Source organism: Dermacentor albipictus, chromosome 6 (assembly GCF_038994185.2).
Source record: "Dermacentor albipictus isolate Rhodes 1998 colony chromosome 6, USDA_Dalb.pri_finalv2, whole genome shotgun sequence".
In the NCBI taxonomy this organism is placed as follows: domain Eukaryota; kingdom Metazoa; phylum Arthropoda; class Arachnida; order Ixodida; family Ixodidae; genus Dermacentor; species Dermacentor albipictus.
This window is the reverse complement of record NC_091826.1, coordinates 94,413,011-94,438,615: the sequence shown is the minus strand read 5'-3', so window position 1 is coordinate 94,438,615 and position 25,605 is coordinate 94,413,011. Positions and strand designations below refer to the sequence as shown.

The following is a 25,605-nucleotide window of genomic DNA, read 5'->3' as shown; positions in this document are numbered from 1 at the left end:
TATAAATAGGGGTTGCATATCCAGATGATAGCGTTGGGCGCAGTGACTGGGGAAGAAAAACACAGCGGGCGAGATGAGTGCCTGCGAAGCGTATATATGTATCCATACAAGTCGTGTTAACCATAGGAATACTATGTGTCACTTCATTTTTGGTGGCAATGTGGCAATGGTGGTTACGGACACGCTCTCAACGCGCGAACATTGAGAAACAGTCCATTGATGCCCTATCCACAGCTACTAGGCGTCCCCTTGTACGACGGCACTCTACGGTGCGAGGCCTATCTCATGCAGCTGGCAACTCTTTTGACAGCTAACGGCTGAGACAATGCCAGAAAAGTGCAAGCAGTAGCGCTGACCAGTTATGGAGATTTTATGCAGCCTGACATCTGGTCATCACGCATACTTCAGGCCACTGACGAGAATCCCTGCCGATTTGTATGGCAAACCGTCACCGACACAGCTTCGCTACACTTGTCTGGAAGACCGGCACGTGAACCCGGGCAAGTCATTCCAGGAGTTGGCTGCAGACGTTCAAGGCCCCAACTTCAAAGCACCACCAAGCGCTCCATTTAGCACGCTGAACTTCTGCTTAACTGAGACTTTCATCGACGCTATACAAGATCCAGCTTTTCACTATTGGGAGCGTACTGGTAAACTACAACACCTCCGGGCAGCAGTTACTTCATCTTGGAGAGACAGTTCATTGGTGAAATACTCGCAACGTGTCCCTTCTGTTCCAGCGAGAACTACGACTACCGGAAAAACTTAAGTCAGCATTCCGAACAGCCAGTTGTACTCAAAGAAACCTTTGAGGCGCGCTCCCACCAGAGACACCACCAACGTTTATTTGTAGATCCTGATGTCGCTCTTTTTCAACAGTATCGGTGGCACGACAAACCAAGAAAATGTTTCTCCGAGGTAACAAAGATGTTCTAGTATCTTTTGTTTTTGCTGCCGAAGACATGGATTTATTGGCTTGCCTGCAGTTACGCTCTCATTGCCAGCAGCCGCCACTAGCTCTTTTTTTCGGCTGCGGCAATTGGACACCATGTTTTCACTGATGTGCATGTTCGGGACAACAGCTCAGACTTTGGTTGACAGAGAGGCCGCCGTCAGTGTGTGGTACTCGACATAAGCACCACGCGTGCATAACTTACTTCAACCTTACTCCGTAGCACGGCATGTCTCGTCCTGAGAGTCTAGTGTTAAAGAAGCCGGAGGAATCGCCCTGAATGTGAGTGCCATCAAACAGACGCTTCCCGTAGAATTCACCTTTGCATAGAGTACCGTTGGGCCACTTGTCCTCGGCGGCGGGTAGGGTAGATAAACAGCGTGTAATGAAGAAAGGAAGATAATGACCTACCAATCGTCATGAAGAGCGGAGCGCACGAGATCGGTACTCGAACACCACCATCTGGTTCTCCCGACGTACTGTTCCGAGGTAACGCCTGTTTGTTGGACTCGTCCTAAAAATCTCCTTACATTTGGTGGATCGTGCTGGGTAGGCATATGACCGGCACCCTGGAACTCCAATGCCGCACATTGCACTCGACCGTGCAAACTGACGCTGCCCAGTCGCCACCATCTCTCCAAGCCGCCGTTTGCCCCGGCCCGGTTCGCCAGCGAGACCCCCCAGTATTTTCGGGTACGGAAGACCAGGACGTCGAGGACTGGCTGTGTCGGCCTACGAAAAAGTTAGTGGACCCAACAAGTGGGATGACACTGCTAAGATGAGTACCGCGAACTTTTACCTGGCTGGCGTGGCGAAGCTGTCGTATACGAGCCAGGAATCAGAATTTGAGAACTGGTGCCCGTTTAAGGAGGCAATACCTGCCATTTTCGGTCGCCCTGCCATGCGGAAGTTACGCACCGAGAAACGGTTGCACACACAGGCACTGGAACGAAATGAAACTTTCTCTGCCTATATTGAAGACCTAATCGATTTCTACAGGCGCGCCAATGCATCAATGAGCGAAAGTGCCATAATACAGCATATTATGAAGGGTGTCGACGACAATGTCTTTCAAATGCTTCTTCCGTAGTCTCCTGGCGCTGTCTGAAGTGGTAACTCGGTGGCGCAGCTATGACGAATTGAGAAGGCAGTGGGCTCTCACACGACGTTCATCTCACACGTACAGTCAACCAGTCGCTGCACTGGACATCGTGCCTGACCCGTCATACCTTCTCGCACAAATGAAACAAATGGGGCGTGAGGAGGTGGCCCGTCAGTTGTCGCTCCTGCCGTTTGCTCAGCGTCAGGAGCTCCCACAGCAGCAACAACTGCAGCGACCAATCCGGTTGGTTCCCTTGCTTGGACACGTCATCCAAGAACAGATTTCTGAGGTCATGTCGGTGCCCATTCAGCAGCAACCGGTCGCTGCGCCTCTTAGTTACGCTGAGGTAGTAAAGCGGCAGCAGCTTCAACAGCCCTCACCGTCCCATGGTGTGCTGTATGCTGCAGCCCCAATTCAGCTGTCCGTGACATGGGCTTCTCCCATCACTGCAAATCCCTGGCGAACGCACGGCAACCGGCCGATGTGTTTTGCATGCGGTGGCCCTATTCATATGGCCCGATTCTGCGGCCGTCGCGCAACAGGAGACTCAGACACCCGTTCACCTAACTACATAAGTCGTCCCCGCTCTCGTTATGAAAATCCGAGTCCCCAAACAAGCACGTCTTCACGTGACTACCCGCAACCCACGTCTCGTTGCCCACCTTCACCCCATCGCCGCTCCTTGTCGCCCATGCGTCCACGACCAGCCCCTTGAAAATGAGGGAAACTAGCCCCCCCCCCCCCCCCCCCCCCAGTTCGTGAGACAAGAACTGCGCTGTCGAAATGCTCCAGGCCTCGAACTTTGCCGTGGAATATCGTCGAAGTTTATGTAGAAGGCACCCATACATATGCTCTTGTCGATACCCGTGCTGCCGTTTCTGTTATAGACGTCACAATTTGCGGCAAGCTTCGGAAGGTGACCACAACTCTTGACATGATGCTCCTACGTAGAGTGAATGGAGCCCTGTTCGGCCTTTAGCTGCCTGCACTGCTCGACATATTATCGCTTAAGAGCACTACATTGTTGAGTTTATCGTCCTTTCAAACTGCTCGCACGTCATTGTAGTTGGCTCGTACTTTCTATCGTACAATTACACCGTTATTGATTGTGCCAGATTTGAACTTGAGCTCTTCGCGTTGTGTGACCAGTCCCACAAACCCACTCATCAAGCCGCACACAAAGTAGTCGTAACAGAAGAGACAGAAATTCCGCCGACAGCAGCTGTTTTGCTTCCCGTGTTCTGCGATGGCATATCTGATGAAGCTGCAATCTTTGAACCATCACGCCTCCTTCTAAGTCAAAAGCGACTTCTTCTGCCTTATTCGATCTTCTCTATTTCGAATGGAACAAGCGCTCTCTGCTTCATAAATCCTCTTTTTACTCCATCAAACTGCTTAAAGGTGAATCCCCTCTGGGTTGCGTGCAACAGATTGATATCGGACAAATTTTTCCCGTGAGGCAAGATTCAACTCCAGGCGACCTCGACGTCGTCAGTGCTCTTAATCTATCTGATGCACAAGCTTCCTACCTATTTGATTTGTCGATCGCAGACGGAGTGTCACAATTTGAACGCTCTGCTCTTCTCCAGCTGCTCTACCAGTTCCGCGACTCGTTCGATGTTGCCCAACGTGCCTTTGGCCGAACTTCTACCATTGTTCATAACATTGACACTGGCTCCAACTCGCCAGTGCGACAACGCCCTTACCGTGTCTCCACCGTGAAACGTCAAGTTATTACCGACCATGCTGGGGATATGTCTAAACGCGACGTTATTCGCCCTTCACAAAGTCCGCGGGCATCCCCTGTGGTTCTCGTTAAAGAAAAAGTTGGATCGATTCGCTTCTGCGTTGATTACCGGCGCCTAAACAAGGTCACTCGAAAAGAGGTGTTACCTTTACCCAGATATGACGATGCTCTTGATTGTCTACAAGGTGCCGAGTTTTTTTCGTCGTTAGATTTGCGTTCCGGATCTTGGCAGGTGCCTTTAGCAGATGCCGACCGTTCAAAGACAGCCTTCGTCAAGCCTGACCGTTTATATGAATTCAATGTCATGCCCTTCGGCCTGTGCAATTCGCCTGCCACCTTCGAGCGCATGATGGACTCGGTTCTACGGGGTTTGAAGTGGCACATGTGTCTCTGCTACCTCGACGACATTGTTGTGTTTGCGCCATATTTTGCAACCCTTATCGAACGCCTCAACCATGTCCTGATTTGTCTGAAGACCGCTCAGCTGCAACTAAATCTCAAGAAGTGCCGCTTTGCTGCTCGAAAACTTACAATTATCGGTCACGTCATATCAAAGGATGGTGTGCTTTCAAACCATGCTAAACTACGTGCCGTGACCGATGTCCGCGAACCGACGACCATAAAGCAGTTACGAAGCTTCAGATAGTTGTGCTCCTACTTTCGTCGGTTTGTGCGCAACTTCGCCTCAGACCCAACTTTTAGGCAACGCCTCCAATCTCTCGTCATGGTGTTCTGAGTGTGACCAAGCCTTCTCCACCCTTCTCTGTCCCATGACGTCACCACCTATACCGCGTTACTACGATCATACGGCCGCAACTGAGGTGCACACAGACGCCAGCGTTGCCGGCCTCGGTGCTGTTCTCACACAACGAAAGCCTCGGTTCGCAGACGATGTCGTCGCATACGCCAGCAGAAAGGTTACCAAGGCTGAGTCACGGGGGAAGAATGCTTGGCAATAGTATGGGCCCTTGCCAAGTTCCGCTCTTACTTATATGGCCACACGTTTGATGTAGGTACGGATCATCATGCATTATGTTGGTTGTCTTCTTTGAAGGATCCGTCAGGTCGCCTTGCCCGCTGGGCTCTTCGACTTCAAGAGTTTCACATCCGCATTATATATCGTTCTAGATACAAGCATGCCGATGCTTATGCACTGTCGCAGTCACCACTATCCACCGAAACTGCGTCCATATCCACTATACACCATCCATTGTCAGCTCTTGACGTCGCCACCATCTCCTCTGCACAGCGCCACGATCCCTGGATCGCTTCGCTTCTCGACGTTTTACCCGAGGCCCCCACCCTTTCGACCACTCGAACACTGCGACGCCAAGCTTTTGCACTTCAGCATCCGTGATGGCCCCTTGTACCGGCGCAACTACTCGCCAGATGGTAGGAAGTGGCTCCTAGTTATCCCTAGAACGCTGCGCTCTACAATCTGCGCGTTCTTTCACTCCAACCCGCAGTGTGCTCACGGCGGTGTCATCAAGACCTATGAACGCTTACGGAAAAAGTACTACTGACGTGGAATGTTTCGCTTTCTCGGCAAGTTCATTCGCGGCTGCCACGAGTGTCAGCGACGAAAAAAACCACCGCATCCTGCCGCTGGTTCATTACAGCCCCTTCCATGCCCAGGCCGCCCATTCGACCGCGTTGGAATTGGCATTTATGGACCTTTACCTTTGACCATAGCGGTAAACCAATGGGCTATCATTGCTGTCGACCACCTGACACGATACGCCGAAACCGCTGCTCTTCCCACGACGACAGCACGTGACGTCGCATCTATCATTCTCAAGCGTTTTGGGCTTCGAAACAGTCCTCCTCGCGAACTCCTCAGTGACCGTGGCGGCATATTTCTCTCCGATGTTATTCAAACACTTCTCCACCAGTGCAATATTGTACATCGGACGTGTACTGCCTTCCACCCTCAGACGAATGGTCTCACTGAGCGGTATAATCGGACACTAGGGGACATGCTTGCGGTACATGTTGCATCTGATCAATCAAACTAGGACATGGTACTTTCATTTGTGACGTACGCGTACAAAACTGCTATGCAAGTCACAACCGGGTTTTCCCCCTTCTTCCTTCTGTACGTTCGCCAGCTGACGCACACTATCGACACGTTGCCGCCATACGCACTAGATGCTTCAGAGTGCACGCCCGTGTCGGAAGCCACCCGTTCCGCTGAAGATTGCCGACAACTATCCAAGCGCTTTACTACAGCCGACCAACAACGCCAGAAAAACGCCCGCGATGATGACCCCTCTCCTGCCCCAACATTCGCTCCTGGAGCGCTTGTGTGGCTGCTTGTACCACCTCGCGCCCCTGGCTTTTCGTCCAAACTACTCCCAAATTATCATGGTCCCTACCGCGTCATCGAGCGTACTTCTCCCGTAAACTACGTCATTGAACCTCTTACGCTACACGGCGACCGTCGTCGACGTGGACGTGATGTGGTTCACGTAGACCACCTCAAGCTGTACTTCGACCCTCTTGTCCCCACCTGTAAGATCGCCAGGATGGCTCCACCTTTCTCGACGGGGGCAATTGTAATGAAGAAAGGAAGAGAATGACATACCGATCAACATAATGAACGGAGGGCGCGAGGTCGGCGCTCGAACACCCTCTTGTTCTCCCGACGTACTGTTCCAAGCTACCGCCTGTGTGTTGGACTCGTCCAATAAACCTGCTTACAGGTGAATAAAGCGCTCTCTTACGTCTGCGTCACGTATTCGCCACCAGTTGCCTGCCTGAAGTAACAGATGCCATTCTTTGTTGTTTAAGCGCCTATCTGTCTTTGTTCCTCAACATCACCACAAAATTATCTAGCGAAATTGAATTCGGCAGCCTTGGTTTGGGATTTGGAGGGGTATTCTTTAAGAGTCCACTTTGTGGACTGTCCATTTCGGCCGCAGCTGATGTGCTGATTGGATGGAGCTGCGCGAGCGAGGAGGCGATGAGCAGCCCCAGCCAATCAGCAGCGGTTGAGATCGAGAGTTTTCTAGGTGGACTCTTACAGAATAATCCGCCTGGATACCCGTTCTGTTCGCGCGCGAGATTACCGGTAAGATCTTGCTCGAATCATCTGCGCGTTTTGTGCCGTTCAGCGAAACTTGTCGCCACGGAGACTCCTCGCTTGCATTCATGGTCAAACACATGTTTTTGTTCTAAACGCTACCACCAATCTAGTCAACCGCATCGCGGCGAACGAATCGGTGACGCATCTGATGTTTTTTTCGTGTATTCACCTGAATGGCGCCAACTACTAACGCGAAGCCTGTCGCTTTGCGTACTAATGTCCTCCCATGGAAGCTACTCGACTTGGGCGCGAAGCTTTCGAACACTGTATTGGAATCAGTAAAAGAATTGGTCATCAATACCGTTGCTGCATTGCACCCTGAGCAGAAGAAATTGGCTGTCCGCGGTAGTGGAGCACCATATTGTCACGGAACGACATGAGCCTGTCCGCCATCAGCCGAGCTTCGTATCACATTCCAAGCACCATATTATAAAATAACACTTGAACGACATGTTCAAACTCTCGTTAATATATAACGAGGTTCTCGAATCCGGCAACATTGATGCCTTCAGGTAGCAAGTGTGGGTTTATTGACCAGTTGCTTCCACCCAATAAGATAACGTCCTCGTGACGCATGTGGCAAAAAGGACGTACCACATCCGAAGCCAAGGTCTGTGAGTGGTGGCGCTGGCTAACACTCCCAGGGTGCTATTTGGACACATAAATACCCCAAAAAGTAGGTGGGTAAACGGCGCCGCAGTAGCTCAATTGGTACAGCATCACACGCGAGGTCCGAAGGTTGTGGGCTCGGTATCCACCAGCGGCAAGTTGTTTTTTTATCCACTTTTATTTCCACTTATTATCGTTTCCTTATTTCATTTATTAAGCACAAGTAATTTCCCCTATGTTGTCCTTGGTGTCAGTGTTTGTTGACTTCATATAATATGTTCAAGCAGGGTACTCTATCCGTGGGCTGGGATCATCTTGTTTGTTTAGATTATAGAATGCTGAACACCATTGCGTGAGTGAACATCTACCCTTGATGCGTCTCGATGACCCCCTTGTCCAAAGGAGGCGTGCTATTTTACAACCTGAGGCCTGCTTTCAGGCTACTGGCATGTGCCAACGTGGCATGTACCATATGCGCGGAACGTAGGACGTGATGTTTTTGCGCTGGATTAAATGTTAAATTGAATTGACTTTTACGACTGGTGCGAGAGCGCTTTGCATGTTGGTCAAATAACAAAGCTCAGGTGGCAACAGTATAAAAACAGTCGGTGCAGTAGTATGGCTTCCACGTTCATTCATTCATTCAAATAACTTTACTCAGTGCCCTGCGATTTGGTGGGGTGGGCCTGGACCCCGCCTATGTTTCAGCCAAGGGTTGTTGGCCCTTGGCAGCTTCCTCGGCTCGCTGGACGGCCCAGAGTTGGTGCTGCAGGTCCGAGCTGAGCAACGCAGACTCCCAGCGCGCGCGGAGGCTGTCGCTGTTTGAGGCTGCATCGCCGTTACCCCGTATTACAGCCGTACATTCCCATAGGATATGCTCCAGGGTGGCTCTAGAGTTGCAATGTGTGCACTTGTCGGTTGGGTATAAATCTGGGTGTATTAGGTGCATGATAGCTGGACTCAGATATGATCTGTTCTGTAACTGCCGCCATTCTACAGACTGGTCTTTGCTTAATTTTGGGTGCGGTGGCGGGAATGTACGCCTCTGCAATCTATGGTGTTGTGTAATCTCGTGAAATTCGGTCATTCGATCGTCCCACTCCCACTCATTGGTAGTCGGTGAGGCGGGGTTACCCGAGGCTCGGTCTGTAAGTTCTCGAGCCATGCGGTGCGCCACATCATTGCTTCCGTCTGGTAGTATGTGAGCGGGTGTCCAGATGAGATCGATATTTTTGTCGCGGTTATTAGCTAATTTCAGGAGTCGTAGTGCCTCTGGGGAGATTCGACCGTTGGCGAAGTTTCGTGTGGCCGTCTGGGAATCACTTATAATCACGCCTGCTGGTGTTTGTGCTATGGCTAGCGCAATAGCTATTTCCACTGCGGTTTCTGCATGTAGCGTGTTAACAGTAGCGCTCGTCGTGCATTTTCCCTCGTAATTTATCACCACTGCTGTGTAGGCGCGCTTGTGTCTGTATGTAGCTGTGTCTACAAATGTGGTGTCCTTGCTGTTACCGAATTTCTTTTGTATATTGCGTGCTCTGCTTTCGCGTCTACCCTGATTGTTGGTAGGATGTATATTCTTGGGTATCGGAGGGATGGTTATCATGTCTCTGATGTGCCTGGGCATATCTACTTTGACGCCATGTTGGGTATGATACTTTATACCTAGGCGATCCAATATTTGCCTGCCGGTTTTAGTTTTGGACAGGCGTTCGTACTGTGCTATTCGTCCTGCCTCGATTAGCTCATCCAGTGTATTGTGGAGACCTAGCTGCAGTAGTCTATCGTTGCTGGTGGTGATGGAGAGTCCGATTGCTTGCGTGTAGATTTTTCTGATTAAGCAGTCTAATTTGTATTTTTCTGATGAGTACCATCGCAGGTACGGTGCCACGTATACTATACGGCTTATTATGAACGCTTGGACTAGTTGAATCAGATTGCCTTCTTTCATCCCACCATGTTTGTTGGCTATTCGTTTAGGTAGCCGCATGATTTGAGATGTTATATTGGCGAATTTGCGTATGGTCTCTCCATTGTAGCCGTTATTTTCAATGGTGAGGCCCAATGCTTTGATCTTGCCAACCTTGGGTATGGGCATACCTTCTGCCGTAGTTAGCTGAATTTCCGGATTGTGTCGTTCCTCGTAGTTGCGTGGTTTTCGGCCACGTCGCGACAGTACATAAATGAGGAGCTCAGATTTCTCTGCCGAGCACGCCATTCCGGTTCCTGCTAGGTATTGTTCAACTGCTTCTATGGCACGTTGTAATGTGTTTTCATCCTTTCCATCCTTGCCATCGCTCACCCAGAGGGTGATATCGTCGGCGTAGATGGTATGATTGAGGCCATCGATTTCCTGTGACTTTGCTGGTAATCCAATGAGGGCCAGGTTAAACAGCATCGGTGATATTACTGAACCTTGGGGTGTACCTGTGCTTCCGATCTGTAGTTCTTCGGAGTTAAGCTCCCCTATCTTAATGTGTGCCTTCCTGTTGGTAAGGAAGTCTCGTATATAACTGTATACTCGCTGGCCTAGGCCTACCTCATTTATTCTATTTAGTAATGTTTCGTGGGTAACACTGTCAAAAGCTTTCTTTAAGTCCAATCCTAGGATAGCTTTGGTGTTCCGACCTGTGTCATCTGTAATTTGATGCTTAAGTTGGAGTATTGCATCCTGTGTGGCCAAATTTCTCCGGAAGCCCAACATTGTAGCGGGGCGAACGGCGTTATTCTCGAGACAGTTGGTGAGTCTCGTTAGGACAACGTGCTCCATGAGCATGCCCACACAGTACGTGAGTGAAATGGGTCTCAGGTTCTCCAACTGTAGCCGCTTGCCTGGTTTAGGTATTAGAATAATCTGGGCCGTTTTCCATTGTTGTGGTATTGTACCGGATTGCCAACATTCGTTCATATACTTGGTAAGTTCTTCTAGAGAGGCATCATCGAGATTTCGGATCGTCTTTTTTGTTATTCCGTCCAGTCCCGGCGCGGATTAAGTGTTAAGCTTTTGTAGAGCTGCTCTCAATTCCGCCTCGCTTATCTCTTCGTCTAATCGTCTGTTTTTGGTACCTGTGTAATCTGGGTGAATTGTTGGCTTAGCCCGAGATAAATACCTTGCGGCTATCTCATTGACAAAAGCTGCTTCAGTTTTGTCATATGCATGTAAGATTATGTTTATGTTTTGCCTGTACGTGGCTTTACTTTCCTCGGGATCCAAAAGGTGCTTGAGGAAGTTCCACGTTCTAGACAATCCTAATTCATTATCCATATTGGTGCATGTTGCTTCTTCTTGCTGGTTACAGAGTTGTTGTGCGTATGCTTCTATATCTCTGTTAAGCCGGGCCAGCCTGCGTCGGAGCGTCCTGTTGCGTCTCAGAGTTTTCCATCTCATCAAGAGACCTTCTTTAGCTTCCCACATATGTGGGAGTTTACTGTTTACCTGTTTCATTTGCGCGTCCTGGGGGATTACTTGTGTGGCTGCGTTAAGATCCTGCTTAAGCTGCGTGCTCTAGTCCACGATGTCTGTGATAGTATAATTTTTCATGCGAATTTGTCTGAGTTTGTTCCAGTCTACAATTTTCAGCGGTTAGCCCTCAGATTTGCTTGGCCCTGTTTTAGCAGTGATTTCGAGGATGTTATGATCGCTGCCTAGATCTTGTTGGGCCTTAATCCATTTCGCATCCTTAATGTTCTTTGTAAAGGTGAGATCAGGGGTGCTATGCAGGATGCGTCGAGTTTCTCGTTCACCCGAGTTTTGCCCGAGTTTGCTCGACGGCAGTCAGTGAACGGAGATAGCGCGGAACGGGCCGAAGGTGCAGGCAAAAAAATATGTAGACAAGAAGTCGCGTATGACAACATGAGCGCACCCTGCGCGGCACGCTGCTTCCACGTTTCAAGCGCAGAAGGCTGCACAACGAAACGCGCCAGCGCCGCGTATTGTTATCAACGGATTATCGCAACTTAGCGATACCGTGACTGCCCCGCTGTCTGTCAGCACACTTGCCGTGAGCCGTTTGCCACGCCTTTCCCGGGCGCATCAAGGGCGTGCCTCATCTTTCGGGCGCTATCTATCTATCCTCCATCGAATGCGAACGGGGTACATGCGGCGCATTCATGCACCTACACTTTCACTCAAACGAATACGTTAAAATACGACAAATAAAATAACGCACATTTTTATTTCTTTAGGTATCTGTTTTTCGTTTTCAATGCTAGAAATTTGTGATGACAAACGGAGATTGAGCAAATTATTAAATTTTGCACTTCTTGCCGTGAGTGGCGACAGGGAGGCGAAAGCTTAGAAGCGGTACATTGAAGCGGGTAGCACGCACGAGGGCGTTCATACGTAGATAAGTCGCCTAGGGGCGCTGCAGTGCTATTCTCAATAAAGTCGGTCATGATCCATGGAGGGTCATGGCCACTCTTTCTCTATTAGGAGAATAGAAACGCAGCGCCGCGGTACGGCTGTTCATCGCAGGCGCTTCACTAGGCTTTAAGGCCCCCGCTTTACCGACTGAAAACGACACAACAGCTGTCGCTGTAAAATGGCGGTATGTTATTTTAGAGTGCGTAGCGACGCAGTTCAGTGAAAATGCACCAGTTTATCTTTGTGCGCGAAGCCTCTGCGATACATTGCGAAACGTGCGTGCTTCCCCAGCGACAGAATTCATCGCTTGTCATCGCTTGCCCAGTGAAGGCGCCTCTGAGCGCATGTACGCAGTATATGAGTGTGTTGTGCAGTCGAAGGTGCTTGCGGATTACCTCTGCTGGAGCCAGCAGCGATCGCAGATGGATATCGTAACGACACCGCAGCACTCGCATTTTGGCAGGTGAGGGCTCTTGTGTGCATTTATGAAATCAGATTTCGAACGGAGAGAGGTGTTGGAACTGTTGAGTGCGCAGTGCTTGTGATGAAGAAATGCCATTGCACTGGGCCTAGAAGAGCGAGCGATTCTCGGACGCTGATCGTGTTCACGACGTTGTGGCTCTGTTTCATCACCGATGACAGAGCAGCCATCTGAAACGACTGCTGCAATAAGCACTCCTCAGCATCGTCGTCCCCCTCGACGCCTCGACGCCTTGCAAGCACCTACAGTGACGTGCCGATAATTATTTACTGTGCGCTACGCGCCGCAATGCAGGCAGTGAAACCGTGTTGTGCGGCGATCTCAGCCCGAGAGGATGTATGCCAGCGACAGTCAACGCTTTGTTTTCGATAGTGGTGCTCAGTACATCACCGATGACAGTGCGTTGTGCGTGTTTTATGTCGGCGGTCAAGATTGTTGATGCCTCTCAGCTCGACACCGCGTCGCTGTTGCCGGAAGATAAGTTGGGCGTGGCCCAACTGTAGTGGGTGCGCGCGCAATAGTTACATGCCTCGCGCGGGGCGTGACCTCTGGTTTTGATTGACAGGCGAACTCGTGCTAAACTCGTACATCGCGAAACCCCCTCCGAGTTCAACTCGGGAACATGGCGGCGGCAGCAGCAGCCTGTTTCATTGCATCCAGCGGCAGCAAGCGTCAGTATGACCGTCCGGACCCGTTCACCTGCATGACCGACGGGGAGTTTCAGCGTCATTTTCGCCTGTCAAAGACATCAGTGTGCTGGCTGTGTGACGAGCTAGGCGAAGACTCTCGTCTGCGGAGACAGCGTGGCGGGCTTCATTCGCTCACCGTCGTAGAGCAAGTCATCTGTGCCCTCCGTTTCTACGGGACTGGGAGTTTTCAGGGAAGCGTCGGCGCCGAGCGTTACATCGGACGCCATCAAACTACTGTTAGCCACTGTGTCAGAGATGTGTATGACGCGCTTATCGATGCGGCAGTGCGTAAGCGGTGGCTAGCTTTCCAGAATACTGCGGCGGAGCGGGCATATATAAAAGAATGCTTCCCACTTCGTGGGAACATTACGAACGTAGTCGGGTGTGTCGACGGAACGTACGTAGGAATTAAGGCGCCTTCAATGTCAGCGTTACTGTGATTAACAGACTTTTTCGCTGGTTGATCACTTTTTGTCGATTGTTCTACTTATCTGTGAGGGTGCCTTCCAAATGGCTCACTTTCTTGGGAAAGGGGTTAAGTATAAATAGATAAATGGATATCACTAATTGTGTGAAGTAACGTATGAATCCTAATCTGATAAACAACTTGGGGTTCTTCACTGGTGAAGTTACTAAGTATGCACAATGCTGAATTTTGGTCATGCGTAATCTATCGGCCGCACTATGAAACAGCGAGGCATTGCACAATTTGTTGCAGCGCGAGATGTGGATGTTGCGCCAAGCCTGTTGTGCCTATGCATTTGTGGCGAAATGAAAATGCATTGAGAATCTTAGTGTGTTGGCTTGCATGAAGAAAATACTTCAGATTGTTTGCTCTGTTCACTGTCGATGCATGTGCCAGAGGTTCAGTGCATCTTCTTTTTTTTGGGGGGGGGGGGGCGGCGTTATTCTGGATGGATAAATTGTATATTTTCGTCTCATAATGGGGCTCTAATTCTTAAGCATTAGAACAATGCACATCCGATACTCTGCAGAACTCTCTGTACGTGAAGATGTCATGAACCACCAAGGCATTATTACATATCGGGAGAAATGTAGTGCAGATGCCAATGAAAAGTGGGTCTTTAACCTACCATGATAAAAATAAAACTTGCAGAGCAAATTGACCATTTGTACAGGTTTAGAGCGACGATTACACAAAACATGATATGCCCAAACGAGTAAACACTTGCCGCATTGCCAAAGTAGGCTGAGCGACATGCAGCATATATTGGCATTGAACATGTCTCGTAACTGTTATTTTTATTGTAAGCCCTCGCTGTCACACCTTTCCTTCCAGCACTCCCTTTACTGAAACGTGGCACTGTCTTTCCATTGGTGTCATGATGATAATGGTAATGGCAGCGGCAAGGCTGGTTAATGCTTGCCTCTTTGATTCCTGTGAGTTTAGTGGTATAGAATATGGCACGTTCATACATACAGCTGTGCTGCAAAATTTAACATTTGTGATTTTTCGGAGAACTAATTTGTGTTGGGAAATTTCAAAGATGTGCACCATTGTGGCCTAATAACTAGAGCATTGGTGTGGTTGAAGACGGTGTATTGGTATAGAAGCTTGAAGTTTATTTGCACAACAATTCGACGGGACACAAAGAGAAATACACACAGCAGAATGCTTTGCTGTGTGTGTTACACTTCTTTGTGTGCCGTTGAATTGTTGTGCGATCCAACTTAATATAGAGCATTGGGCTTCTTTGGTGCAGGACCGAGGAAGTGTGAGCTATTCGACAACATGCCAGTGCCTTGCCACACAATTATGGAAGTCGGAAGGTTTGCAAACAAAGCTTTGCTTTCAAATCCAACTGCTCATGTAATACAAGCGCTGATTGAAAGAACCATCACACAAAAATAATGGTGAAATGAATGGCCTGTGAAAAGTGTAATTTGTATATAGACACTGTTGACATAATATGTGCCATACCGGTGCCATAATAGGTGCCATACCGGCCTCAAAATTGTACTGGACAGAGCAGTTTGTTTCCTATGTGAAGCTCGACCTTCCATTACATGCTGTGCAAATAACCAAGCTCAGTTTGTTTTGACGTGCTACACAACATTCAGTGTAATCTGTTTTTGATTCTAAAGAAGTGCCAAACACCACCTCTTTTTCAAGGACGTCATGGGAATATTTGGCGAGACCTTTTTCAGCCCCTCATAATGGAAGTGTGGTCAGCCAGCTTTGCTTGGATGCCTTTATAGATTTCTGCTCCTGATCATTGTGTGCTATCAAATTGCAGAAGTCTATGCAACTGGTGCAAGGCATTACGTGTTTCTATAGTCGGATACAACTTTAGGAGGCTGCGGAATCTGCACTTTAAGGCAGGTGGACACAAGCCTGCACCAATGGGCACGCACTCGAGACTGGCCAGACAGACTAATATTGCTCATTGGAGAGAGACTATTTCTTTAGACGTGTAGGCAATCGGCTGCTGCGCTTTGGTCATCTGGGTGGGGCCTCTCCTGTCTTCTGAAGTTTTATCCGACTGTAAAGGATGCTGCTTTTCATACAACACAAAAGGACAAAGTGTACAATTATTTGGCTTATGAAATGGATACATCAGAAGTGTGCTATGCAAGGGCTTAAGATGTGTGAAATATGGTACATGCAATTATAAGACAATGTTAAAGAATATGTGGTATCGAACATGCATGTAATGGCACATTTTAATAGGGGAGTGTTGCAGTCATATGCACAGTCTATAGGTGATAGCCTTATTAAGCTCCTGCTGTTTCCTTTCTTCATTGTGAATTACACACACCGTTCATCTTGTGGCTAATGAACACGCACTGTATTCTTGCACATAGGAAGAACAAACAGCATGATGACGTGTATGCTGCATTAGTGTATTTTTTATTTACATGGTCCAAGAGTGGCACAGGTTGTCTTACGTTTTTGCCTATCTTGAAGGGACACAAAGTGCATGTTATAAGTCTCCTAATATGCACAGCACAATGTTTACTGCAATAATTTTATTCATGTTCTTGAATAATAAACAAAATATTAAACTGAAAGCTCCTTTATAAGGTGCCTTCTGTGGGCTCGACAGGACAGCAGTGAGGGCACCGATACTACTGTTGCGGAGCAGCCCTCTGGACCTTTGCCACACTCTCAACAGCACGTGCCTGGCGCTCGCCTACTGCCACCAGGCGGTGGAGTGGCTCCAGCAGCAGAATGTTTTGCTGCAAAAAAGTGTATTGGAATGAATCAGCCACATACAAACCATTATTTACAAAGAAAAATGCTCGTTGCACTATTAGTACTAAGTGCCCTTAAATGTGGAAGCCTCTAGTGTAGTATGCTTAGTAAAACAATGCGTTGGGACAACATTGCTTTATTTTTCAAAACTGGGGTTTTCTTTTTCACAGCCAATTGTCATGTTGATTAGTGTGCCAGCAGCTGAGGTGGCCCTGCACCTTCACAAGTCTCTACTGTCAGCACCACAAACCTATTTTTGTTCGCTGCAAAACAAATGCCTCACCCTACAATCCCGTCTTATACGAGCTGATTGCATCCTATGCCTACAAACATCATATTCTTGTCCCATTACGCAATTTTCTACCATCGTTGGCTGTAGTTCTCTCTCCTTGACATTCATTCTGTAATGCTTATGTAATCACCTGATGTGAATTGGCAACAAGTGATCGAATACGTGCATAGCCTGCCTGCCGATTCCTTTCTTTTTTAATCTCAACTAGCATATCAGTTGCCACGGTTTACTACGCCACTGTCTTCCTGCCTTAATGCTATCTGCAACAATTTTTGTTACTTCGCTTTCTACACAGTCCTTGACATCACAAGTTTCTTTGTTAACCTCCAGGTTTATGTCCCATATTGCATAACCGGTGGAATGCAATGATTCTAGACTTTTTTCAAGGATATCGGTAACGTGGCGGTCACGATTCGGTAATGCCTTCCATGTGCTGTTCAACCCATGAAATGTTTGTATAAGTTTCCTGCTTTATATCAGTACTTGCTATTGATATTGGCGGCGAGGAGTTACGGAGTCGCCCTCTATCGGAAGCGCCTCGCTGCCGTAGTATGAGGGATCACGTGGCGCGCTCCTCATAGGTTTTGCTCTCAGCGCTCACTGAAAACACCACGCGCGAGCTCTCCCGGACAATTCTGTAAGTACTTTCGAAACGAGAGAAGTTTCTTACTGTCTAAATAATAATCTTGGGCAAGCTGAAAGCACACAATCGTTTACAGCCACTATCTCTTTACCGAATACGTACAGTGAACGCCACTGCGCGCGGTCGCCGCGATGGAGTCTCCCGAACCGGCTTCTTGCGTGAAAGGTAGGTAAACGCTGGGAGCAAACTATGTGAAATATGTTGTTATAGTGTTTGTATAACTAAATGGAGCGTAATAGAATGAAGCCTCAATGCAGCGATCGCGCAGATTCGCAGCGACCGACTGCGCGTCTGCATACTTGTCCACGCACTGTTTCGCTTTCTCCGCGCGCGCGTTTTCGCACCGTGCCATGAGCTTTAGGCCGCAGAATATGAGCATTTGACAGTATACAGGCAACCATTGTTGCGTGGGCGCTATCAGAGCTGTTCAAAAATAATTTCATTGTAGAGACTTCGACGCCTACGGGGACTGTGATGTGCCGTCGCGACGATGCAATCTTTTTTTTTTCTCCTAAATTCTTTGACCTTTCAATACTATTTCTCGAGTTGCGTCGCACTGTATGTTTATCGGCGTTCTCAGCGTGCAATTTCCCGCTGCTCCTTTTTTGTAATCCAGTGCATTAATTCATAACACAAACATAACCATATGCCACGCTTTCTTTAAATTTGCTTCTTACCGCTGCCTTTCCACTCCACTGAACTTGCCAGTATCTATAGGATCGACTAGTTCATAGACCAAACCGCCATGACATTAGTCGGGCAGCGGACTCAGGCGAGCGTCTTAGTGCGCGTTTCCAGAACATCGCAGACCGGGCGCCGTAACAGAAATTTTTCTCGCGTCTGTGTTTGCTGGATACCCGAGTTGTAGCCGATGACTGCCGGTTTTATGTTTCGCGAGCCAAGCTTCACACAGCTTCTTGTCCTGCGGCTACGTGTCAATAAGGCCGACACCGGCCTCCGTTACTTGCGTCCGGCCCTACGGCACCGAGCAGTAGCCTGCCATGTTGCGCGCCTTCAAAGGCAGCCACTACCTATTGTAGTGCTTTCAAGCGTTGCAAAGGAGACACTCGAAGCGGGAAAATTTCGCCACTAAATGAAAACCGCAGCGTACGAGGGAATTTAAACTCGTTTTCAGCTCGCTTCGGCGTGCCCGAAGCAGCCGACGCGGTCGCTATGTCCACGTGATCCCTCCTAGCACGTCACGCCGACGGTGGCGCCAGCTTTTCCAGTGGTGGAGCTCGAGGCCAATTTCACTTGGATAAAGATACTCTTCCATAAATTTTCTAGCTTAATGTCACTCATGAATTTCTGTTGCCTCACCAAGTTAGTGAAGGTTACCTTCATCTATTCCATATTTTCGCGAGCCCACTTGCACGTAAAAGCACGAACACTCATTGGTTATCACTGCCTTCTTTAAACTGCTGGACATTCAGTTCGTTACTACGAAAGTGACTTAATCCGTGCACTCTTATTATGCTAAATATGAAACAGTAGAAATATACTTATCTGCAGTTTGTCGAAGTCTCCTTCACTGTGTTGGTAGCGAGATACATCGTCGGTACCACCTCGTCGCATCGCAGCTATATAGGATGTCTACCTTTTGCCCACACTATGTAATGTTCGTGACGCTCGCAGTCACGCAGAGTGGAGGAACTCAGCGCACTCGCAGAAGCAGCACCGGACAAGTTGTTTCTTCAGCACTTCGCCGTGAACAGTAGGTGCGCGTTGCGATCTGTAAAATTGCCGAAGCTATTGGCAGTCTTACCGGGTGCACGGGAAGATTGCCTACGGAGGAACAGAACTATCCAAGAAATAGTGGCCTTCGTCGAGCTTGATCACTACGTCGCGCACTGCAAGCTCGTTGTACGGGTTTGTTTACACTGGGCCCCTCTGATGCTTAGCCGCCATGCTTGCCCGGTGAATGGATGTGATGACGCCACTACAGCGCTCCCTCGTGGTATAATGCGAAGCGTACTAAATTACAAATTAGTCTAAGACGCATTCAGTGCACATCTCGTAAGCTTCAAAATGCTTCTAAACCACGTTAAAGTAACTAATAATATTGTACTAAATGCATTTGTTTTACAGCTTGCTTCTGCATGTAATGCACTCGGTGGAACGACAAACAAGTGAAAGAAGGCATGACCATGCACCGACGGTATGATCACGTGAGCCCCAGTTTGTCGACCGCCCAGAAGGCAACGCCCAAGGAATGATAGCCAGCCAGAGTGAATTTAGATAAACCAATGAAACTGGAGGCTTGTCGAAAGATAAACTGTGTCTCGGTACCATTCGTGCTTTCATCTTGGGGTGTCGCCAGAGCTCGTGAAGATCCCGAGTTTCGCCAAACTCGACGCATCCTGCATAGCACCCCTGGCGTAGTGTCCACACTAACACTAGACTCCCGCCACATCGATGCTGACGGGTCTGTGATGAGGGTAAGGCCCTCTTGTTGTGCGTCTAGCCATAGGTGCCTACCTTTGGGCTTTTCAAATTTGTATCCCCATGCTGCGTGCAGAGCATTGAAACTCCCCCAATCACTAAGGCTCTGCCTTCTGTGATAGTGAGAGTCTTGCGGAGAAGTAATCGGAAATTAGGACGTTTGTTTCTTGGGTTGCTATAAACATTCAGGAGAAATAGACTTTGATTGTTTTTCTGGTAGGTATTAACTGGATTATTATATTGTCTACATCCGCAATGCCTGTATCATGCTGAACGACCATGTATGTACGTTTGACTAGAATGCTGACAGCTCTCGTCTCCCCGTCGGCACTACAGAATGATCTATAACCAGATAATTTGACCTTACAGTGTGGCTCCTGTAGCATTATGACATCAGGATGTTCCTTATTGATTAGGTGTTGACGTAAGTGGGATCTTTTTCTATTGTATCCGCGACAATTCCATTGCTAGATAGTATAACGGTCGTGTCGATCCATGGCGGCAGTTACACTTTTCCAGCTCCCTCCACCGTTGGTGTCGAGGGTTTATTATACGGTTTACTGGTTGTTTTGATGGGGCCGCCTCCACTGGTTTGTGGTCTCCAGGATTTCATACGAGATTCAATGTCGGTAAATTTTGCAGCGATTGCGCTAAATTGTTGTTGTATTTGCGACATAATAGCCTGTGTAACTTGCTGGGTAATTGGCGCACCCAGGTCTTTAGAGCTTGTATCTATGATGTCTAGTTTGTTTTCTAGAAAATCAATTTTGATTTCAAGTTCATTCTGTATTGTTTCAAGGGGTTTAACGGACTTGGTCTTTTTAACTGTGGTCGTCTCGTTATCGTCCGTGGCCTTGCGCTTGGCTGGCGTGTTAGCCTCTTCCATATCTGCCTCTTTTTCCTCAATAATATCTAGTGTAATACCCCGCCCGTTTTTAAGAGTAATGCTTTCTTTCCGCAGTCTACTGTTTTCTTCTTCTAGAGCGACAATCCACTGATGATGTTCTAGCATCATTTGTTTCACCTTTGCTAGTTCTTTTTCTAACTCTCTATTTCTAGTGTTAGGCGCAGCGTCTGCCTCCGCGCGCGCCCGGGAAGCTACGCCAGCCCAGCTCACCTGTGATGGGGGTCCGGTGGTGTAGTCGCAGGCCCTTGCTGTTGCCAACGGTCTGTGGTGGCTTGATTGGGCTGCCATTGCGGGGTCGGGACCTTGACCTTGGTTGGTTGCCGGAGCGTGATCTGCTTCTGGCTCTTCTGTTCCTGCTGGCTGTACTTCGCCTTCTTTGTTTATCGCCGTAGTTTTCGCATTACACTTGTTCTTCTCTCAGGGCACGTTCCCATCTTCGTCTTTTGACGAAGTATGTGATGCGTTACCTTGCTTGGCATCGTTTATCCGCAGTCGGGTGGTCTTTTTCACATAGTTGGCATTCTGCTTTGGATTCTTGGTGCCGCAACTCCGGCAGATTTTATCAGTAGGATTGGGGCATACGTCCGCTCGGTGACCAAGTCTTCCGCGTTCGTAACAGCATCGAACGAGCTGCGCATCGAACGAGCTCAGCTCGTTCGACGCGCACTTTTTGCAAAACAATTTGGCTTCCACAGCTTGTTTTATATTGAAGATAAATTTGCTACATTTGTGCACACCCCAATAAATGCAGCAATACCATCGCAGCCAGAAAACAAGCGCAAACATGTAAAAAACGCGAGGGAAAAATTAATCAGCCATAGGCACATGCCGACCTAAAAATTGAGCACCACTCTCCAGGCACTGTTTACCAAACCTAAATGGTTAACAGCCTGCACAGACGGAGACAGAGTGAGGAACAAAGCTGCTCGGCGCTAATTAGCGCTGTGTCCTGTTCTTCCTCGCTCTGTCCCCGTCTATGTGCGTTTTCAACCCTTTAAGGTGCTTTTCCAAATAGTGCACCGAAGTATCCTTGCTTATGAAAAGTTTAATCAAAACTGTAATTTTGGATGCAGGGGCAGTATGTTTAATTATTTGCTGGCTCTAGGTTAATGCATGCTCGGTCGCTTAACGCGATGCAAAAAGAAAGTATGTATCCAATTGGTGTTCAGATGACACAAACTGAAGCTGATTAATACGAGCGCTTACAACATGCGTTCCATGCACAACAGCATTCCTAACCATCACGATTACCTGCCTGCCAGTGAAGATGACCAGACGTGTTCATCCCCAACCACTGAACCACGCGACTGTCAATTATACTTTCTCCTTGATCGGTTCCCTTTACTATGACACTGTTTGCTAGGGAACCTAAATCCAAGCACATGACTACCATAGAGACTGTGCTGTATCCAGGGCCGCCGCGCAACCTAGAAGCTGGCTGATCCTGGAAATAATGAGTTGTACGCTACACCAGTTTACTGGGCGATACACTTACAATGGAGATATACGAAACCCGGAAACTTAGGAAAGTCGGCTAGAAAGGTTTCTTTTGTTGGAGGAATCGCGCTCTTGGTGACGTACATTTGTTCCAAGAGCATATATATAGATAATTTTTTACATCACTGCGTCATTCCATAGAAAACAAGGCCTGCAGCCGTGACACCAGGAAAAATTGTGAGAAAAGGTGCTGTGTTCTTATGTGTGACCTTTCCGGCAAGAGAGTAGCCGCATATATCAGTATCAGCCACTAAATCATAGTCATGGTCATAGTCAGTCAAACTCAGGGTGCGCAAAAAAATCGCTTTCCATGGTGGCCACAATGCCCGTGGCCCTACTCATATACTCACCTACCTTAACCTTTGTTGGCCGTTATCACAATTTTACAATGTCGATATCTATTATTGTCAAGTGACAGGTGCACTGTGTTTTCATCGTTGCCTTCAGTCTTCCTCCAGCCAACATGTCCAAGCCCGTCGTGGTGGAATTTGATGAAATTCAGATGAAACCTCGAACGAGCCTGCGAGCTGTCCTGGTCCTTGACCTTTCCAAGAGTATGAAGGTGAAAGCTTTTGCTCCTTGCGGTATTTCATAATAGTAACTTTTCAGAATACTGCGCGAATTGAAAGGAACGAGTTCGAATACTTCAAGTGATATTCTAGGTAGGTTAAGCGATTACTGGTCAGTAATTTCACATCATGAAATATTCTGCGGAAATATAAGCTCGAATAACCTTGTTTATTAGGCAATCTTGTTTTTCGAGTATACGTAAAGCGGTGTCCTTGGTACCGTGCCTGTACCTCATACAAGTGGCTGTAAACTACCATGCTAGAGCAGCGATACGGTAATCTTTTACTTTTAAGGCTATCACAGCAGCGTCTACGCAGGCACATCGGCCGAACTGAACGACCCTAGGAGTAAATAAAAGAGCGAGCACGCAGTTTTCTGGCACTCAGTTACCCACCCATTCCTCTGCGCAAAAAAGTGTGAGCTTTGATCTTGCCTAAGACTTTACGCAGTGCCGCGGAAGCTTACATAGTGGTGAAGCTGTAGGCTAATAATTCAATGCGATAGAAAAAAGGAAATTCTCTTTCGCCTTTGATGTGGGATCACGCTCTAAACGTTTCGACAAAATTTACGAACCGTGCACCTCACGGAGAGGTTTTCCAGAACAATATCTCATGGCGCAAAACAAAGCATTTGCACGAAGAACTTTAGAAACGACTATCAAAAGAAGATTACAAGGCAGAATTCTGTACCGTCATCGAGTCGAGTCTCATGGCTTTACAAAGGCTGAATGAAATGTGTTTCCATAATTGCTGTTGATGCAGAAGGAACTAGGGTTTCTGGACACCAGTGGAAGATAGCGCGCATGATTGATTACATATATCATTACACGCGCGGAGTATTGATTGTACTTCCTAAATGTGTCAGAAAAATATACTTTATTGTCTTGGCAGTCGTGTGGGCAAGTGTAAATGAAATTGTAAAGGTTAGCGTGCCGAAACCATCATGTCCCTTCTATAGACATCATAGTAAGGTCCCTTCAAATACATTTGCTTACGGTGGCCCTTTCACGTGCGCCAACGTGATTGATGGCGAGACCCCGTGATGGGTGCAGGAGTCTCATGGCACAGGGCACTCTTCAGAAGGTAAGCACTCGACTATTCCTAAGGGGCACGTTAAATAACCACCGCTGCCGGAAATTGTGCCCATGACGTCGTCTGCTGCTGATATCGAGGTAGTGGGTACGAGGCCCAGCGGCCGCTGAACAGTGCATCGCCAGGGCGCTACATTGACAGGTGTTTGCTCTCATTTTCGGCCTAAGTTGTGAATTATGCCCTATTCACTGTTTGGTGGGAATGGATGAAGGTCACGTTATTGAGCAATGTGTTCGTTCTCTGGACAAATAGTCATGTAAAATTCTTCTCAGTTTTAGCAGCCAAGGTATAGATTACAAAAAAAAATTAAATTTACCCTACATTTGGTACGTCTGCCCTAATTTTTCCTATTGAGGTACTGACATCGAAGTTGATTGCGCTGTTCTGGACGTGTGATTTCTCCTTGCGTTACAGGGAAGCCGGTTATTTGGTCCCTGTGCCGCCGTTGTCGGAGTTCACTAAAACTATCATCATCAGCAGCAAAGAATCGAGCGTCGTCGTCACTGCAGCATAGAGTTTTGCTGTTGTTGTCATGAGGAGGCCGCGTATACCGGGGGTATGAGTCATTCATTGTGTTACGTGACGGACAGACTTAATTTTGCAGCCGTTTAATTTTGAACATTCCCAAACGACAATACCGCGCGGATGCTGCTAACCACGCCACAGAGTAAACTGAGACGTCGAACGCAAACGACAGCAGCAGACTGCCGTCACACCGTCACTGACGTCGTTCTCTCCGTCGCAGCCAAATGTTCATGTAACCTCACTAAGAAACACAAAGACGTCAATTATCAAAACAATTGCCGCACCCGCATCTCCAGCGGTGAACCTTGCGCCCACTACGAGGAGCTTTGGATTAGGGGTTCCGCACATTCCATCCCAGGTAAAACTATGGAAAGGCGACGAGTAGTGCGTACTCCTCAGGAAAAAGCTGCCTACCGCGCGCGTCAGCGAGAATTGACTCGTGAACGAGTTCCTCATCGTAGGGTCGGTACAGAGCTGTGCGCTGCAGAAACCTCACGCGCAAAAAATAAGCACTGGGAGAACCTTAAAAAAAAGAACTCCTAATATATGCACACCACGCCATGCACGCAAAAGCAAAAATTAGCTTAAAGAATGGTGAAACAAAATATTTAGAGCACAGCCTGCTTGCGAAGTTTTCCTTGCGTGGTGTTCCACTCGGTGTAACTGACACAGCTTCGCCTTTGACCGTCTTCACGGACTGCAAAGGGCGGTGATTTTTTCGTCTATAACTGCCTTTAGAGCTACCCGTAGAGGTGCCTTTTGTCCTTCTCGTTAAGCCGCATGACCTATCCCCGTTTCTTTTTTATTCTGTAGGGAACTTTCTGTTGCAATAGTGATGCCCAATCGAATTAAATCAATTACGTACCGCCCTCCTAGACGACCGCGTATGCCGGACAATTTCTGCATTTCATGCCGTCTACGTTGCAGGCACACAAACGACTGGAAACCCTAAAAGATTTTCTCGACGACTTCCTCCCGACTTTGCTCGACGACTTCGTACAGCTCGCCATCGTCACGTTCAGCAGAGTCGCGAAGGTCCTGCACCCCATGATGGCTGTCAATCACCAAACGGTAGAAGGCTTTCGAGATGCTGTGAAGAACATGTCGGCGGTGGCCCGTACCTGCATAGGGTGTGGACTTCAGCGCGCTCTGGAGGTACGCATTTATGCAGTCTTCCATTACCCGTCTTTTCAAAATTCAAGCAGGAGATGTCCACTATCAACACCGATATTGTTAATCATTCCAATAGAAATTAACAGCGTTTGCCTCAAACGATAACTACCAATATCATTTTCTTAGGCCTGGTAGTTCTAATTACTAATAAAGAAAGCGAGCGCTTCCTCTATGTACGGAAAGCAGTAGCTAGCCCGACGCAATAGACCAGACACACGAG

General features: G+C 48.1%; 1 protein-coding gene across 3 annotated transcripts in view; it reads left to right on the top strand.

Annotated features, from left to right (window-relative positions):
- LOC139061293 (calcium-activated chloride channel regulator 1-like) overlaps window positions 1–25,605 on the top strand; it is a 209,387-nt gene that overhangs the window by 64,255 nt on the left and 119,527 nt on the right. For all 3 annotated transcript variants that reach the window (XM_070541062.1, XM_070541061.1, XM_070541063.1), the window contains 2 exons: window positions 22,474–22,588; window positions 25,140–25,367. In XM_070541062.1, the coding sequence (XP_070397163.1) occupies window positions 22,474–22,588; window positions 25,140–25,367 (343 nt within the window). The remainder of the gene's footprint in view (window positions 1–22,473; window positions 22,589–25,139; window positions 25,368–25,605) is intronic.